The sequence below is a fragment of the Asterias amurensis genome, chromosome 1, assembly GCF_032118995.1.
Source record: "Asterias amurensis chromosome 1, ASM3211899v1".
Classification (NCBI taxonomy): domain Eukaryota; kingdom Metazoa; phylum Echinodermata; class Asteroidea; order Forcipulatida; family Asteriidae; genus Asterias; species Asterias amurensis.
The window spans coordinates 18,975,116-18,995,301 of record NC_092648.1 but is presented as its reverse complement, the minus strand read 5'-3'; the positions used below and the strand labels follow the sequence as shown (position 1 = coordinate 18,995,301).

General features: G+C 38.0%; 1 protein-coding gene across 5 annotated transcripts in view; it reads left to right on the top strand.

The window, feature by feature from the left end:
* The window catches only part of LOC139934374 (chromatin-remodeling ATPase INO80-like), a 133,146-nt gene that overhangs the window by 37,114 nt on the left and 75,846 nt on the right, over nt 1-20,186 (top strand). For all 5 annotated transcript variants that reach the window (XR_011785780.1, XM_071930798.1, XM_071931522.1 and 2 more), the window contains 2 exons: nt 11,166-11,286; nt 13,359-13,556. Coding sequence is in view for 4 of the 5 variants with exons in the window: in XM_071930798.1 (XP_071786899.1) it covers nt 11,166-11,286; nt 13,359-13,556 (319 nt within the window). In the remaining variant the exon portion in view is untranslated. The remainder of the gene's footprint in view (nt 1-11,165; nt 11,287-13,358; nt 13,557-20,186) is intronic.

Genomic DNA, 20,186 nt, shown 5'->3' with positions numbered 1-20,186 from the left:
TTTTGTATCTATTGACGTACTCTGACACATCCTTTTGAAGATGAAGTGATTACGAGGGTGAATTCATTGAGTTTTCAGAGAGGATGAAGGTTTTCAAACATAGAGGCTATTAAAGAACTGCTCTCCGAGATTGATTGATCGTATCATTTAGCTCTTCACAATCATCGTCTCCCGTCAAGGTCAAAGTCATTGCCACGCTCAGAAACTAATGAAGGCTCTCCAAATGTCAATGTATCCACTCTTTCGCAGAGCTGTAGCAAACTCTTTTTTTTTTGTCAATCTTAAAGGAACAAAAACAGTTGCTGGCAGTGTAAGCACTTTATGTAATCCACCATATGCATAAACTGACAAAACCTGTAGAAGTTTGAGATCGATGGACCCTCTGGATCACAAGAAAATAGTAAAAAACTTATAACACATTTTGCATGACATTGATTAAAAAAAGAAGAAGAATAAAACGCTCACTGAGCACTTAACTCCAAACGGGAAATTAGTTTTATTTATTTTTCTCATCAAATATGACATTTCAGACAGAAATATTTCAAGGGGTGTTTTCTATTAGTATCATCATCATTAGAGGGTGTAAGTTTTATAATCTGTGATCTTAGACAAGTTTTTTTTCTTACCAATTCTTACCAATTTATCGATAGAAACTGAAAGACACTGGACACTATTGGTAATTGTCAAAGACCAGTCTTCTCACTTGATGTATCTCAACATAAGCACAAAATAACAAACCTGTGAACATTTTAACTCAATTGGTCATCGAAGTTGCGAGATAATAATGGAAGAAAAAACACCCATGTCACACAAAGTTGTGTGCTTTCAGATGCTTGATTTCGGGACCTCAAAATCTAATTCTGAGGTCTTAAAATCGAATTCAAATATTTTAGTGGAAAATTACTTCTTTCTCGAAACCTACGTTACTTCACAGGGAGCTGTTTCTCACACTCTTTTATACTATCAACAGCTCTCCAATGCTTGTTACCAAGTAAGTTTTTATGGTAACAATTATTTTGAGTAATTACCAATAGTGTTCAGTGCCTTCATGTATGAAAGTTTCACTCATGACGTGACAATCCCAGTGTTATTATTCAACTCGAGACTCGACGGAAGCTGTACTATTGTTACTTTGTTAAAATATTCGTATCACTCGTGAGGATTCAACGGACGGAAGAGTTTTTGCCGTTCAATCAGATTACAAGTCTAATAATTGTTTTAAGAAAATCAAGGTTGTTAATTGAATTTATTTGTATGTGTATGGGGATAGTATGAGGAAGCAGGGAGTGAGGGGAAGGTGGGGGGGGGGGGGCACTGAGTTGGACCCCACAAATATCCCCCCTCAGGTAGGACAGACACCTGAAGATTCAACCAGATAGGATAACAGTAATAATCATAATAGTGGCTTCTTGTTTTGTGTGCATATCCTTCGCTCAGTGATGCTCCAAGGCGCTTTAATATACCAGGCCTGGAATTTCATCTTCGGGAGGGCAAGGCCATTTTCATTTTGAATAGGGCACTTCCGTTGGAAAATCTTAACGTCTATGGGAAACTTTTGAAGGGGCACCAAGGCCAAGACAACAGAGGCTATGGCCTCCATACCCTCCGTTAAATTCCAGGCTTTACACACAGTATTGTCCTTCAATGTATGTGGGTCTTTGGCAAGAATAACAATGTATAAAGTGCGTGTCAGTGTTTGCAGGTCGCACAAGGCCAAAGTCAAGCTCACCACACACGTCACTAGCCACCACCACCAGACAACTTTAACGGAAATCAATACATGCAAATTGGCTGACATCTAGGTCTTCATTAACTCACCAACCGCCCCCCCCCCCTACTCCTTCCACATGCACTCGGTGTGCGTCAGTCCAGAAGATGTCAATGTACTTTACCCAATTTTCTCCGTTTTTGACTTTGCCTGAGCTACTACTACTCCTGGCAAGGTAAAGCCTAGCCTGGGGGCGAGTCAAGAGGGAGAGAGAGAGGGGGGAGGGAGTTACCTCCAGCATGGGGGGTTGCTTGCAGACCTTTCCTCCCCTGTGGATGTATCATTGATGCCTCGATGCACCCTGTATTGATTGATCAATGGGGGATGAATTGTGGTAGCTTGTAATACCACGGTCCGGAGACCCAAAACGGAAATGTACTAGATTGAGTGAGGGGGGCCTCATTTACCACAGCGTCAACACTGCCCTCGTTGCAGGTGTTTGCCAGGAATTTCTTGGAAGTACCTTTTTTTCTTCTCAAGTTTTGGTCCAAATGGAGAGATCAATGTTATCGATGTGTAGTCCCCAAGGCTGGTGCAGTGTTGGTGCAAGTCCTGCAATATTGAGGCTTCATTCTTTTAAGAAAACAAATTAATGGTTTTAGAGTTTTGTTTTAAAGACTGACTCTGGTTGACAGGTTCATGCTTAAATTTGTGAACTATTTTCTAGCTATTTTTTAAGAACCATATTTATGCCAAAATTATTTTGAAAATCTGAATTTCTGTTTGTAGAGTGAATGAAAACATATTTTAATAGTAAATGGCAAGTTTCTCACAAGGATTTTTCAAAAATTGTGGGACATCCAAGGTTCTCGGATTTGCTTGATTGATGTCTAGGTTGGGTTTTCAAAATCTACTTTACAATTTAGAGCATTTTAAATGGTTTTGTGTTGTGATGTCTGTGAATTTTATCAGAAAACTCTGAAAATTCTGATTAATATTTAACGCCTTTAAGTTTATTCATACAAATTTTGTTAAAATATTTTATTTTATTATTGTTATTAAGGGTTTGGGAGGGGATAGGCCTGCTATTTGTGGGTATCAGGTTTCGGTCATCGGCCCGATCAAATAGCTTGTGCATAGGAGTACCATGACATGTTATTAACTATATCGTTTATATTAGTAATCTATTAGTTTACATAAGTAATTGATACAGACATTATATTTATTCACAAAGTAATTCACAATGTAAATTGTTATTCCTTCAATTGATTCTTGGCCACATATAATGCTCTAGTCATAATGGCTTGTTTACTTTGTTTTAACAAAAAGATGATTAAGATACTGTTTTGAAATTCGATATCTCGGAACTGCCTACTCTCCCCCAATTCTGCAGAAAGTTCCCTGAAAATCAATTAATCTTTCCATGCTTTGAGGAAGGAATTTAAAAATCTCCCCGATTCTTGAAAATGTTCCCCTATTATGTTGTTGAAACTATGTCTAATCGTTCCCTTATTGCAAGAGGCAAATGCAGGCCTGATACTTAACGGAGGCAACAACGGTGATTGCCTCAATGCCCCTGGGTCATTGCCTTAGTGCCCTTGAAATGCTCCAGTAGAAATTTACAAAATTCCTCATAGGGTGCCCTTTCCTTTACTAAAGAGAAAAATGCATTGGTGACCTTAACCTTTCAAAAACTAAGCATACAGGCCTGAATCACTCAAACTTTCTATGGCATTGAACCCTCTTCGTTGGTGAAAAACATTTTCTGGGAGGAGACTGGTGTGGACCAGATGTATGAGCCACTGGAGTTGAGGTTTAAATTGTAGAATTTTCATAACTATCAAAGACTCTTTGTTTTGTCACTCTTATATTTGATAAGGGAGAGTTGAATGAACAGGGATGGGGGTGGGGGGGGGGGGGGGGCATTGTCAGCGCTTTTAAAAATCTTCCAGACAGCACGCATGACTGCGGTCAGTTTGTTACTGAGGCTTAACCACACGTTGTAAAGCAGCGACAGTTGGAAGCAGCGTAACCCTATTTGGCGTGCCTTCTTCAAACCTTACCGTCATTCGGCGCGTGGTTATTAACCACATTTCCTATCGCGGGGGATGCCTCCGGCAGGCTTTTCAACTATAATCACCCGGCTTTAAGTGTGAGTCCGTCACCTCGCTTGTTTCAATGAAGTCGCACTTTGGGGTTTACATAAATTAAAAAAACTGATGTATAATTACAAGGCCTTCGCGATCCGGGGGGTTGACTCTGATGCGAGGAAATGTTGTGGTGGCGCAGACTAATGAAGCGCGGTCGCAATGGGACCGCCATGGGTCAGACGTCGGCAAATCACATCCCCCGGTACATCGCTTATACAACCATTTTCACTCTAATGGTGTTAAATCTGTGATGTGTGGCGGCGAACCAAGCAGAAAGTGTTACCAAGACACCCTTGGGATTTGAAACATGGCATTCAGGGGGATAATCTTATTTACATGTTTGTCATTCGCTAATGAGATCATGTTTACCGGATACTGGAGTAATTAACAAATTACAAAGGAGCTTGGAATAATTAACACCTTTGTATTGTATGTGAAGCATGTAATTTGTCTTCTCTAAGTCAAGAAATACTTTAATTAATAACATTTGTTAAAACAGTTATTGGACCTTGGCTAACGAAACCTACACATATGTTGTGATTCATCTAAGACCGAAGTAGAACCAAGAACTAAGGAATCATAGTGCTCCAACGAGGTACATTCGATTTGGTTTAAATTGTTTATAGATAAATTAAAAAGTGTCCTAACAGCAAAGGCAACATTAAGACATCCTTTACAGATAATAAACCATATCATCACTACTCATCCAAAATTACACCTATTGCTAATCGTTATTCAGTCCCAATGCACAATACTCATTCTAAATCACAGCATTGCTGTGATCGTTATGCGGTCCCGATGCATTTACTCAGCCCAAATCACAGCCTTGCTGTAATCGCTATGCAGTCCAGTCCTGATTCGCTTACTCAGCCCAAATTACAACATCACTGATTGAGTGCTGTAAAAATCAATACAGCCCACTTTTTTTTTTTTACCCCCCAACTGTTAACAACTTTTCAATATTTCAGCAAATCAATAACTAGCTTCGTTTGGCAAAGTGCCAACCTAGCCCCTGGATCTCCCAAAACCTAGCTGGGATATGGGTTGAAAGAACTCCCCTCTGATCACTTGAAACGAATCGTTTTCAATAAGGCATAATTTTTTCAATTTCTTTTGGCGTAAAGGGCCCCCAAAAATAGGGTAGGCAGGTAGGGATTTTTTTTTCTTCCCCCCTCCCAGCAACGAAATCGACATGTTTTCTAATTGTTTAAGCCAGTATTAAACACAATAATAAAAGAAAACAAGGCTACACACACCAAATAGTATATTTTTAAACTCTTGATGAAATTTATTTTATTTTCATATCTTTAATAGATTTTAGTTATTCAATTTCTTCCCTTGAAAAAATAAAAATATCCAGGGTTGGGCGTATTTTTAGGGTAGGTCTGGTTACACCAACATAACATTTTTTGTTATGCCTAAACGGGAATGTACATTTCATCGTTGGTTTTGTCTGCCCTCTAAATTTTACACTAAACTAAATACCTAACCGACCCAAAGAGATTTCCTTCAAATGAGGTGGTCCAGTTTTAGTGGAAATAAAAAATATTAATAAACGTTGATGTTTTCATTTTATGTGCATTCTTATTGTTGATTGTAACATTCAAAATAAGCAGCGTTGATTTGCGGGAGGGTGGATGCGTTTCTTGCTCCTGGTCAAAGCAGATTGGCGGGGTCTTCCAATGCTATTTTCTCGTATTATCAAGTGGAATATTTTACTGGAAGATTTGAGAAGGAGGCAGGGTCTTCCAAAGCTATTTTCTTGTATTATAAACTGGAATATTTTACTGGAAGATTTATTTTTTGCTGGCTGTCTTGATGAGCTTGTGTGGGATTTGGGCAAAAGAACTGGCTTTGATCATTTGAAGGAATTTTTATCAATAATATAAAGACCTCAATGGTTTTGTCTCTAAATTTCACACTGTCTATTATACTACCCAATCAGCCCTTGAAAATATCCATCAAATTAGGGGGTCCTGTTTTAGTCCTGAACATTTTAAAACAATATTATTTATGATTTTTTTCCGGAATTTTTGCCAAGTTCATGTATGTTCTTTATTTTGATTGTAACAATCAAAATAAGCAACGGTGATTTGGGGTCCTCAAATGCCATTTTCTTTACACTTCTCAATTTTAGAATGAAATATTTCTCTGGAGCTTTCAGATTGGAACTAAGCAGATTTGTAAATGAATCACCAACCTGAAATTAAAAGGGAACGCATACTCTTTTTTTTTTTTTTTTTCAATATTGCTGGAAATCCTGGAGCGATTATGACCCCAAAGGAAGAATAATCCGTAATTGGAATACGCAACCTGAGAGATGTTACTGTCAGAAACGCTTTTTAGATTCAAACTATGGTATCTTTTTCTATAACCACATTACTTCCAACTAGTGAAATGATTCTCAAAAATGCTTTTTCTATGTAACCAAGTCGGTTTTTATTGCCATTCATTTTAGGAGTGATTCCCAAACGTACACATTCCCTTTAAGTGGTTGAGACTTAATCATTGTTTGCGCCAACCAACAACTTGAAGCGTTGTCCTTCTGGACAAAATAAAGAGAGACAAATTTTTCTAGGCCGAAGTTTATCCCCTTCAGCAAGATACAGAATTCAAAGTATTTGAAACATAACAAATTGTTGAAATCAAACTTAAGTTGCCTTGAGTGCCCTGGGCTGTATAAAAAAAGTACAATGATTGTAACAGAAAGCTTATGTATGTACCAGTACATTCTGAAGAAAAAAAAATGTAAGCAATTTAATGGTCCACGGTCAGTAATTCTGAATAATGACTTATGTAATGCGATGGTATTTCATCTAATGCCTGGCATTCAGCCTTTGCACATACAACAATTTAACTATCTAACTTTCTGAATAATTATGATTGATACATCAATAAAAATCGTTTCCCAGCTCCCCCAAGTGGCGCTGCATTCGATTTCATATAATGCGTCGTCGCATTTTGCTAAATTTTAAATTCTTTGCTGCGAAGCGTCTTCTTGGATGTGTACTCGCTATAGCCTGCATTCTTAAACTGCAGGACGCCTGTTCTGCAAAATCACTTACAAAACACTCCTATTCATTTGTATGTGTGTGTGCGTTCTGTGAAAGTACTTAGGCTTGTCTGATAGGAACACCATGCCGAACACATGACTGCACACAATTGCGAGCAATGCTGACTCCTATTATAAAATTACAGTCGCAGAATTATCCAATAAAATTCCGTTCTCCGTTTCTGGGCTACCCTTGTGATGGTCTCACCCAAAAACCCTTATCTAACCTGGCCATGATCCACTGTTAAGACCACGGACACTTTAGGAAACCCTGGGAAAGTGGAAAATGAAGAAATACAAAGTAGCTATAAGTAATGTTTTTTAAATTCCTTATCTTGTAAGCCATACTTTTGACCTTTGGTACTTTTGGAAAGTTCTGTCAGGGCGGTTAGTGATAATGGTGCAGTGAATCTAACAGCCCCCCCATGTTTGTGTTTCATCACTAAATCTTTTAGTAAAAAAGGACTTTTTCTTCCCCTAAAAATAACATATGTTTAAGTTGTACCCAAACATTCGGAATATAGGGTTTTTATTTACTAAACAGAGGGGTCAGATAGTAGGGAGGCTCTGTGTCTATACATGTAGTTGATCTCAGAATAGGGTAGTGAGATTTATTTTATTGTAGAGAACCCCGCCCCTTGCCCCTCCTGGATTTTTTACATAGGCCACCACAGTGGCAGTGGCCTCTGTTGCCCTGGTCTTGGCCATGATGTCATTTCAAAGGTTCCCCAAGACTTTCCAGTGGAAGTGCCCTTAGAAAATGGTCTTGCACTCTCAAAGATGCTGATAGTTGTAAGCATCTACCTAATTATTTGATCTGAAATGCTTGTGTTGGGAAGATTAGAAATCGATAAAACATTGGAATCTGGGAAAATATTCATGCAAGAATTGTTTCTCAGGTTCCTGAGGGCTGGTGACAGTTCGAGAATAATGCGGGTCGATCGAGAGATGCGGTTTGCACCCGCTGTCACCGATCTGGACTTGATGGACATTCTTGTGAAAATACCATGACAAGTAGACACTGTTCAACTGAAACTTTCAACTTGTGGCTTTTGTTGTATCTTTCTCTTTAATTTCGCCAATAAATCATTATTATGTTGACACCAAACAATCTATGACCCGACCCATTTATCCATGTCACCGATAAACCAGTTATGCCACTAAAACAAAAAGTACACATAGAGCAATTTGGTGCCAACCCAGCTAAAGACATTTAGTGATACCCCAAGGCCACCTGTACAAAATGGTGTTCAATGTTTGTAAACAATAGAGAGGTCTATATCCTGGAACAGGTCCCCATCTGGGCTTCAAACAATTGACCCGGGTGACCCCTATTGACCTAGCTATGGCAGAGGTAACATCCAAGGTTGTCCCCGGCGACTCTCCCTTTCTTTTTTTAAATAGGTGTCAATAAGATTTTAATAGAGAGAGTTTAATCAAACTAGGTCTGTATGTTGACCTTTGATTGTCTATCTTTCATGCGCTTAATTGAAAATGTGGAATCGGAACAAATTTATAATGGATGAGTTGTTCTCGGGTGTGTTAAACTGAGGTAACTTTTTTTCTAGCAGGACACGGAGGTCGTGGTCTTTGTTGCCCCTGGTCTTGGCCTTGGTGCCCTTTAAAAGTTTCTCATTGACTTTAAGATTTTCCACTGGATGTCCCCTTTGCAAAAAGGCCATTTTCTAATGTTAATGTAATCTAGTCTAGAGGAAAATTAATCAATGCTTAATGAACTTCTGCTAAGCAAAAGTAAGCAGGATACCAGTCATAGATGGACCATATGACATGCTATTTTGCCTGGTTACATTTCTGTGGTGAGCAATATTTTTGTATGTTTTTTTGTGCTGAAGCAGCAAATGAAATTGGGCCATGGTTGTTGAAGAGTTACCTAATCAGGTTCAAGAATAAGCTCCAAGATAAAGTCACAGAGAATGTAAAAAGTCAACATTTCATTAAAAATTCATTGTGGACAAGATGCGTACTCAAAAACCCATTGATCCGTTCCAATTACTTTTTGTGACAAGCAAATGACATCTGTTGTTTTGCATGTCTAAACAAAATTGTCACAGCCTTGATGTATTTGGTTCGTCACAGAAAAAGTAATTAACAGGCTGATTAATTAATCTTGTAAACAAGCATAAAAAGATTACTTAATCAATGTTTCCATGAGTCTCGTTAATTTGTTGACGTTGAGTAGTAATGAATTGATGTTGCTATTGTGGGGTGTTTCTTAATTGTATTGACGACTTAGTTTGCTCCAGAAAGGCTGTCTCCAGAGGGATGATTTCAGAACCCACGCAAATCCATTTTGTCAAGGCCTTGATTTGTTTCCCTCTGTTGTTAAAATGCTAATATGCATGAAGTTGTTTGCAACACCCACATCATGTTTTTTTTTTATCTTTTCTTTTTTTTTTTACATGTAATTGGGGGAAAATGTTGATGCAATCATTCACTATCAATAACTGATCATATAACAAAAAATATCCAAGGAATATTTCAGACGTGTGGAAATTGATTATTTGAAAGAGAGAGAAGTAGATTTTGTAGATGCAGATATATTTACAATGGTGCCATTTCAAAACACATTAATATTAACCTGCAATTTGGGGGTTTCTTTTACTTTGATTGTGAGAACACCTGCTAGCATATTCATTTAGCTGTACACTCAAGTAACGGATAGCTCAGGCATGCAACTTTTAAGATGATCAGCTGATTTTCTCTTTCTTTTCGAAAACTTAAAAACACTGTACAAAAGTTTATTGTGATCGGCCATTTCCTCTTTTTTTTTGGCAATTGGTTGCACGTATTGAAAGTTGCACATATGATAGCTTTTGCCAACTGCATTTTACAACACAATACAGTACGATGTACAATACAAAAATGTTTTTTATACCGCCATTTCATCAAGACGACAGTTTTACAAGATAGAACAATCATTTCTCCTACATGTAAAATTACTCGGGTGAACATCTCTCTGGTGATTTGCGATTGTGTACATGGATGTCCGTTGCTATGAAGGAAACTGAACACCTAATGAAGAGAAATTACTCTCCAAGCCTGTCCAGCAAACATCCTTTACTTCAGATGTCTGCCGACGCAATTTACGATTTGAAACCTCGCCTAAAAGAGTCTCCCCGTCAGCTTGTCTGCCGCTCCTCATCTTGGTATCCTGGAGACCGCCGAGTCCCTAGACCCCTCCAGATTCTTGTTAGCGGCTAACAACCTTGCCTCTAATGAACTTGTTTTTTTCCCTTCTTTCTCGTTGTATTCCTGTTTTATCTGGCTGATATGACCAAGGATTACGATTCTGGTTTTTACAGTCTGCTTGGTAAATATCCGGGGCCGTTTGTTGGTCACTGTTGGGGCAGCTGAGTATTTTCTATTGAGTCTTGGGGGAGATCGGCGTTTGTGTTTGCTTGGCAAATAAAAAGCAGGATACCAAACTCTCATTAAAATGGTCATTAACAAAAGTAGCTTGTCGTGTGAGAGTTAACATAGGGTGGAAGGTAGGGCATGTATGGGAGGAATCTCTAGCCAAAGAAGGGAGGGGTATGGTTAATTGTTAGCTTCAATCTTTTTTGTAACTGTACGATTATTTTTCATATATTTTTGTTTTTGTCACGTTTTCAGTTCTAAATTATCCCCAAACCTTTATCGCTGGATTTATGAACATTTTCTCTTTATTCAATACTCCTCAATACCCAAGGCAGTTTGGTTATTCCTATTGGTTGAAAGGTTGTCACATGGTCATGTTTAAATAAAGATCACAGGCCACGACCCTGCACGTTTTAAACGGCCGTTTAGGACCTCATCGCCACTCTTTTATTCCCTTACAAATAATCAGTTCTTATGCAGCACCTTTTTTTAAAATTAATTATGAGACTCATTTATACAGCACCTTGTCAGGGTTTATGTGTGAGTCTGTTGATGGAATCAATTTTAGTTCAAACCGTCTTGATTTTCAACTGTAATTCTAGATTATTAATTTTGGTTTTTACCCATACACCGATGTGTGTTAACACTGTATACTCAGTACTTTCCAGAGTCCTGTGAAAAAATATCACAGGCATGTTACTCGGGTGGGATTCGAACCCACGACCCTTGCAATTCTAGAGCAGTGTCTTACCAACTAGACTACCGAGGTTGCCCGATAGCTAGAGGCAGTTCGAATCCTATGTTTTGGCAGCGGGTACTGCAACGATGTTCACTAATGATTTTTGTTTTCGTTGAATTTTGTTTCCTTGCACGCCAGGTGTCTGTTGGCAGTGAGACCAATCGCCAGTCACGTGACTTTACACCGGTACCCTACGATGACAACAGCAACGATGGATTAGTCATTGCAGATGAGCAGTCAGGAGACATGGATATGGATGGTAATTCAGACGCTTCATTTTTGATCACTGCAGAGGGTGTTGCTGTTACCCAGAAAATATATTTGGGGGAGGGGTTTAAAAAAAGACATGACTTGGGAGGGAAGAGTGGAGGAGACTGTGTTGTTGCGGAACCCTGCTGTTGATTTTACCAAACTCTTCCTAACTTGGGATTAATCTTAGGACTTTAGGACGGGTTAAGTTCTGAGACCATAGCATAAGGAGGCATCCTAACTCAAGATAGGAGTTATTTTGATATCACATTTTAAATAAATTTAAGATGTTTAGCCTGTTTGTAAAATTTTACTGTAAGCCATGCCCACTGTACACAAACTCCTCCACTGATTAACAGAAGCTCGTAGGATTTGCATTCAGCTAGGTTTTTCTGTCGTGATTTATGCAAGAAAAAATTAATAATTGGAATTTGCTTTTACAACAAAAAATTGTCTGTTGTACAAATGCTTTTGAATGAAGAAATTTGTGATTTTTGGTAAAATTACACGCAAACATATGTATGCCAGCTTTGGAGCTGGAAGTAGCAAAAAGTTTGGGCAAACATCAAACATGCTTAGCTAAAAATCTGAATAAGCAAATTTTAAAATGTCACCTGTTCATTCTTGAATTGCAACACCAAATAATACATGCTTAGCTAAAAGATCTTTAAAAGCAAATTTGAATTTTTCATTAGTTCATTATGGAATGGTAAAACATCAATCATGCTTAGCTGAAGTTCGAAGCATATGAAAAAAGCACCAGTCCATTCTGGAATGGCAACACCAAACATGCTTAGCTAAAAAAATCTTTACAAGCAAATTTAAACATTGTCACACATTCATCATGGGAACAGACAGATGTGTATTGGCGCTGTATCACGATAATATAGACTAATTTGGCGTTAATTTGGCGATAAGGCTAGAGTGATAATAAAAGCGTATGACACAACGTACAATGTAACACACTGGCAGTTTGTAGCTGTACACTATTGACAATATTGGTGAGATAATAATGGGTTTAGATTAAGAGGACAAATTCCTATTGAAGAACCATATTCAAAGTGCTGGTGGTATTGCATAAATAGGCATTGCTTGCTGGTAATTACATTTAATAGCAAAGAATTTTTTTGTTTTCTTTTTTTTCCCTCTAATAACATACACACACACTGTAGTAATTGAATTGGTAATTGCAATTGATGGCAATGACATGTTTTCCCCCCTTTATTTTCCCCCGAAAATAACATGCATACTCAAATTTGTTTTTAATTCAGTCTTCTCATAAAAATATGAGACTGCATTTTACAGTTGTGTGATTTCTTAAGATTTTCCAGATTTCAGGATTTTTTTTTTTTTTGGGGGGGGGTGATACACTTAAAATCTCCTAAATTACAACATCTTGGATGTTCTGGGTTTAGAAATAGGGAAACCAAAGCCAGTAAACCATTTACAGGAATTATCACCTAAGACAAATCTCATCCCTGCTAGTATTTTCTTCTACTAGAGAATCTCTGCTTAAATATCTCAGGATTACCTTTAAAGGCAGTGGACACTATTGGTAATTACCCAAAATAATTATTAGCATAAAACCACACTTGGTTCAGAGTAATGGGGAGAGGTTGATGGTATAAAACATTGTGAGAAACGGCTCCCTCTGAAGTGACGTAGTTTTCGAGGAAGAAGTAATTTTCCACGAATTTGATTTCGAGACCTCAAGTTTAGAATTTGAGGTCTCGAAATCAAGCATCTGAAAGCACACAACTTCGTGTGACAAGGGTTTTTTTCTTTCATTATTATCTCTCAACTTCGAAGACCGATTGAGCTCAAGTTTTCACAGGTTTGTTATTTTATGTATATGTTGAGATACACCAAGTGAGAAGACTAGTCTTTGACAACTACCAATAGTGTCCACTGCCTTTAAATTAATGCTTTGTATATTATGAGGAATGTCTGCTAAATGAAACAAACGGTAGTGTTTCATATTTCAGTCTTATTACAGTCTTATTACGCTAACATCTTTATGAATGAGCTATTAACCATAAACTTGTATCACTTCACAATTTGTTCACTATTCGAACTCTACAGATCCAGCCAAACCGTTTGTCGCAGGAAAACGAGGACCGTCCAAAGGGGGCAAGACCATACCGTCAACCTCCAAGAAGGTTCAGCCTCGACCCATGAGGTCACGAAAGAACACCGGGGCAGCGGCCATCGCAGGGGCAAGAGCGGGAGCTGTGGCGGGGACAGCAGCAGCGTACGCAGCCTACGGGTTCTCATTCACAGGTAAGAATTGTTAGAGTGGATGTTGTGTGCCACAAACTATTTGTTAAACTTCTATCAAAGTGAGACGTGTATTACTTAAGATACTACATTGCTGCTAACGTGGACAGAATTTTTGACTTGCCAAGGAATTCTGATCACTTGTTCCTAGCTCTCGCTGAAAGACTTGTTGTTCTCACTAACTAGCCAACACTCACTGAATGCCCGGTAACATAACATGACTGACGTCAACCAGATTTTTCTAAATCATAACTACCAGGAGCCAATTGCATAGAGCAGAAAACATTTGAGCAGTGTAAACTACATTGAATTTTCTGCTGGAAACCTTCATTGCTAAGCATTTTTATTATGTCAGGGAGAGAGTTATTGCGACGGTGCATGCCTGTGTTCTTTTGTTTTAAGGAAAGGATTGTGTGGTTGATTTCTTTGTAATTTGATTGCAATTCAGCCTTTGGCAGCAAATTTCATGTTATACCACTTTTTAAAAAAAATATAAAAAAATTCAAAATTGTTCCTCAATTGATTCAAAACCGACCCTCAAATCTTCAGATCTTCCTATTGGGTAACTTCGCTGGTCTTTAGATAAAGGCCAATTCCAGCTCACTCTGATTGAAAACCGCCCCAGAGCCCAACCCCCAAATATCACCTCAACTTCCCCTCTCTCGTTAAACTAACTGTTATAAGATTCCAGTTGTCAGATATTTCAATTCATGAGTTAGCTGGGACTGTCTTTCCTTCTATCTTTGATTAATTCCTTTTGTACAAGCAATCAAGACACTCCTTCTTGGCAGCAGCATGCTTTTTTTCTGACCTATGACTGACCTCAGATGACCTTGGTTGACCCGTGATGACCTCTGCAGTCAAAACTGTCAATGGTATTTGGGCCCGGTCTGAGATGAAGTGATCTGTAATCAGTGTTGGTGCGATACCAAATCCAGCTGAGAATAACTTGCCCTGATTAAGTTCTCAAAATAAAACAAAAACCTCATGGGATGTCTTTAAGAGCAAAAAACTCTCCTGCAAATTTTGTCCCAGTTGTGCTTTCCTTTATTTTCCCCCGATAGAAAGCGGCCTGCTTGTGTAGGATTCATCCCCAAGTTAACCATTTACTCTGATGGTTTGTGTGCGTGCGTGTGTGTGTTCTCTTCTTGTAAACGTCGTCTGTCGGTACAGCGATTTGATCCACCACAACGAATCAAATCGATAAGATTATAAAATTCCCACCGGAAAACCTCGGGCTGTCGTGGAAAGACATTAATGTTTCTCTGTGATGAGGTGGCTGACCACAGTGAAAGAGGACATCACAAACAGACAAAACAAGTAGAAAAAAAGGAAGAGAGAGAAAGAAAGAAGAAGAAAAAAAGTGTTTCCGACATCGGTTGTGCAATCCTTTCATCGTTCAATTACTCTGAAATATCTGCGGTCCCAGTGTGCCCAAGCATACTTTCTATACTCCGGAGACACTCTAGTAGCGGCTGGCCCATGACTTCAGGATTAAAGAGGTTACACTTGGACACATCGCTCAGATCAGTAGGAACTGTTGACAGCTGTTTGTAGGCTACTGGACCAATTGCATACGTTTATATTATTGCTCTTTATATACAAGATTGAAATGCACGTTTCCCCTCCATCCTACAATCTAGACTGTCTTAAGAGGAATATCAATCCCTAATTTTTCTTCTTGTAGCCCTAGGGCAAACATGCATATCAAAAAATTTAAATAAAAAAGTAGAAAATGCACAAAATTTTGAAATCAAGAAATGACAAAGTTGTCTGAAATAACCGATCATTTGGGCAGAAATTCTGACAATGGTACCAATTGGAAATTATATGGAGCTTGGTTTATCTTCAGAAATAAATTCTGCAGTCTTGTTTGCCTTTAACTATGGTGGCAATTAAGCCTCTTAATAAGTTCATTCCGCCGATACCATGAAATAGATAAATTTATTAAACAAAGCATGAAATGATTAGAATTTCTGATAATTTAACCGGTTCATTTGACGTGTCATGTGAAAGAGGAACTAAAGCCCCTGTGATGTTTTCCAGTTGCAATGATTTTATCACGGGTAGACGTCTAATAATTTTGCAGTTTTTACGGTGACTTTTGAAAAAAAATCCAATATGTCACAGTGAAATAAAGACACCAGTAATCGTTATGCCTCGCCAAAAAATAATAATAATACCATATTACTGCATCTAATTGGAAATACAAATCCATTATGCACACACAGTGGCCCCCGCATAGACAAACAACGAGGTGAAATGTTTATCATTGTAGTCAGTCTGTATTTTCTTTATCTTCATTAATATTTCAAGTCGTCTTGTTCTCCCGTCTGACTTTGGTGGCTGTAGTTGTGATAGATCAGGGCTCAGTTTTATAGAGCTGCTTAAAGGCAGTGGACACTATTGGTAATTGTCAAAGACTAGCCTTCACAGTTGGTGTATCTCAACATATGCATAAAATAAAAACATGAGAAAACTTGAGCTCAATCGGTCATCAAACTTGCGAGATAATAATGAAAGAAAAAAACTCCCGTGTAACACGAAGTTGAGTGCGTTTAGATGGTTGATTTTGAGACCTCAAGTTTTAAATCTGAGGTCTCGAAATCAAATTCGTGGAAAATTACTTCTTTCTCGAAAACTATGGCACTTCAGAGGGAGCCCTTTCTCACAATGTTTTATTCTATCAACCTCTCCCCATTACTTGTTACCAATTAAGGTTTTATTCTAATAATTATTTTGAGTAATTACCAATAGTGTCCACTGCCTTTAAGCAGATAATTCTGCTGAGCATGTCTTTTTTAAATGAGAAATGAGTTGGGTACCAGTCGCAGCAATGGTAACTGTTGAGCTGCTGAGCTATTTTTGCTGGGCCAGATTTGTTTTTACTTAGCAAGTTTGTGTGCTTATACATGTAGACTTTTTGAAATTGGGCATATAGCTGCTTAAGCAGACTATTTTTGCTTACCAATTTTGTGCTTAGCAGATATTAGCAGAATACCAGTCAGTAATTGTGCATGTGACATTGTATTTTGCCTGATAACCTTATTCTGGTAAGCATATGTGCTTAGCTAGTGTTTGTGTTATTAAGCAGTACTGTAAAATATATGCCCTGGTGCTGGTTCAAGGTCTGATTGAAATAAGGAAGATGTGGTTGTCTAAGATAGACTTCAAATTCTGTTGTATTATTCAGGCAAGGTGCTTCTTTGTTGTTGATGTTGTTTATGTTATTGTCGTTTTCCCCCTTGTCATTTCCGCATCTGAAAAAAGACACCTGATCATTTTGAATTCCCACAATATGATTTCCTCTTCAGGAATAATGAATTTCCTATCGAAATGTGACAAAGAACATTGAGGGTAAAGATTTCATTGAATTTGTGATATTGAAGTTATTAATCGTAATCGATACACTATGTCGCTGTGATTTGATCACAAAAAACTTATTGACTATAAATGAGGGTGAATGAATCAAAGCGAGAGCAAAACCAAAATCATAATTTGTTTATTCTTAATTGATAACTAGTTATTACTTTCTTGTTGAAACACCTGCCTCTGAGTTAAACCCCCTTCAACTTGATTTCCATTTTGATTGTAAAGAAAAGTGAAATTTCCATTGATGAAGTAGGAACTGAACCCACCAAGGATGTATAAATTTGTACACTTTCAATCTCTGCGCGTCAAATTATACCTAGACAATGCCATTCAGAGCTGCCAACTCTCCTGATTCTTTCCATGTTCTGATGGACAAACTTGTAAATCTCCCTGAAATGTGGAAACCTTTTCTCTTTGACATTGAACGTAAGGCTGTATCCGAATTGCCGGCTACGGCTACGGCTGGATCGCCACATCGTCATGCATTAAAGTATAGGACGCCCTTAGCAACACCCCTAGCAACGGTCATAGCCGCAGCCGTAGCCACCAATTCGGACACGGCCTAACTCTAAATATCTCCCTGATTGCTGTACAACATCTTCCTGATTGCAAGATGCAAATGTTTGCAGCTCTACACACAAATAGACACGGTACACTATAGGCCTATTGTAATGGAAAGGGAAAACTATTGGGAACTGTTGTTGTACTGAATTGGATGCCAGAGTTGAAGCGTTGTCAAAATTAAGAACCCGTTTTCTGATTGCTCAAAATCTTGACAGTTTATTTTAAAATTTAGTTTGATTACTTAAACTGAATACTTGTTTGTTTTATTTTTAGCACTTGTAATGTTAACAAGCAATTAGACAGTGAATTTTTCACCAATTCTTTGTATCTGTTGTATATTCAATTTAATCAAAATATTTAGCTATAAAACAAGCTTTGCATTGACTTGAAACATATTCAGTGCAGTTGTCCACAGACAACGTGCAACCCATATCAATTTCTCCTCCCCTTTGGTGACGTAAAAGTTTCACCGTTGCTGTCCTTCTGTGTTTAAAAGGGGGCGTGTTCATCCTTTGCTCCGCCCACAGCTGTCAATCACGGGGTTGTCAGGTTGCATAATTTGTCAGTTAGTGAGTTCTGTGATTAGCCAGATACAGGTGTGTGTGATTGGCTTAAATTCTCCTGGTACCCAAAACACTGGTAAAAGACAAACATGTTCTCTGCTTTGTAACAAAGTTTTCTTTATTAATAACACTGGACATGTGTGTGTGAAGGTACCAGTGTGTACAGAATTCTAGAAAAATTTGTCCGAGTTGACTATTGCATGTTAAAGCACAGCTTGTATTGTATGCAGTGTATGCAACTTTTCCTCACAACGCAGAATTCCTCTTTTTTTTATACTCCCATTTGTGCCATTCAAACTTGAAAGAACACTGTATAAAACCATTTGAATTTTGTAATTTCCCCCTTTTTTGGTGCAGTTACATTTGCATGCCTGTTCGGATGTTTAACTTTACTTCCAAGGCTAGCTTATTCCTTTGATCATGTTTAGCAAAAAGCTTTAAATTACAATTTTAAAAGAAGTTTGCTACAGTAATAATTGCTACGTGCCTTGAAAAAATATTCAGTCGTTGCGAATGCAATCTGTTGCCCCTGGTTATTAGTTGTGGCAAGTTACGGACATTATTGCACAACATTCCAGCCATTAATGCATGTCACTCAGTACCTTCAGTTGTATTTGTTTTGTATTTAATGTGAGACGGAAGTTAATTGAGAATTTACTCCGAGCAATTAAATTTCATAATGGAAATGATGCTGAGTGGGGGCTTGACCCATCTGTGTAGTGAGGTCAAATACGATCATCACCAAACTCATACTGAACTAAATTGAACACTTTGCTAGTATACCGACTTATACCCGACAACACGGTTTTAAACTATTCAAATAATTCATTTAGTAACATATGTTTCAATGCTGTCATTCAATACAATTATGCACATTTATGTTGAAATTACAAAAGCAATATAGTATGCGGTATGACATAGGTATACATTGGTTGGTTCAATATTAAGCAGCAGTTTAAAGACAGCATTTAGATATACGGTTAAGCGAGATGCTTTTGTTCCCTAACCTATGGACAGACAAATATACATACATGGTACAACCAAGGTCTGGTAATATGGACGTAGGACAAATGAAGCACACAAGACAAGTGTGAGACAAAGCCAATAACTTTTTTAAGGTCATGGGTTCGAATCCCTCCCGAGTAATATGCCTGTGATATTTTTCACAGGACTCAGGAAATTACTGAGTATACAGTGCTAACACGCATCGGTGTATGGGTAAAAAGCAAAAATTAATATTTTTATCCCTGATGCAAATATAACATCTAGTATTTATAGTGTGGCCACAGGTGATGCAAAATGGCCGGCAAAAAAAAAATCGCTGTCAAAAACATTCTGAAAAGCAATTGTTAACAGTTCATTTGTAAGTTATACAATCTATGTGTCTCTAGTGTTCATTCCACTAAGTTTGTTTTGTTTCTCAATTGCCCATCAATACTTGTGAGGGTTGTACATAGTTGTGTTAGGCAGGTGAGGTTTGATCAGTAGTGTTGCATTGCTACATCGTAGGTCCACACTTAAGTATAGTGCTGCCCCATGTACGTGTGAATGCGTGTACATTAGTTAGGCAATGAAGAGTTAGGCAGATATGCGCTGGCGTACACACACAAGATGTATTGGTGTTATAGAGATAGGGACCATCTCAACATGGTTTCCAGTTTACTGACAGATTCCTTTCCATGATTATTGAGCTTGAAAAATCCTTTTTTAAAAAGTGTGGGTTTCACAGTATTGAATTTTAAAGCCGGATGGGTGTGGGTAGGATTAGAAAAAGAGCAATTGTTCATCCTCATCGTTATTTTGTTACAAAATATTACAGCGCTTCTGAAACCAATATTTTATCATTGAACGATAAATATGCACATTACCATATGACGAGCATATTTCTATGTATGCACGAGACGGCGATTAAAGTTGTTTCCCGATCCTGTTAGCTGCCTTTCAGTTTCGGTTGTAAATGCTACTCCCGAGAAGACCCGCTGGTCAGGCATTAAAAACAAAACCCTGTCCTCTTTGTTTTTAAGTATGAGTAAACAATTTTTTATTGCAAGTATTATCTCGCCCATAAAAATTCTGCTAAAGGATCTTTAATATATGGTGTAGCTTAGTTTGACATTCATTTGGACGGAATTAT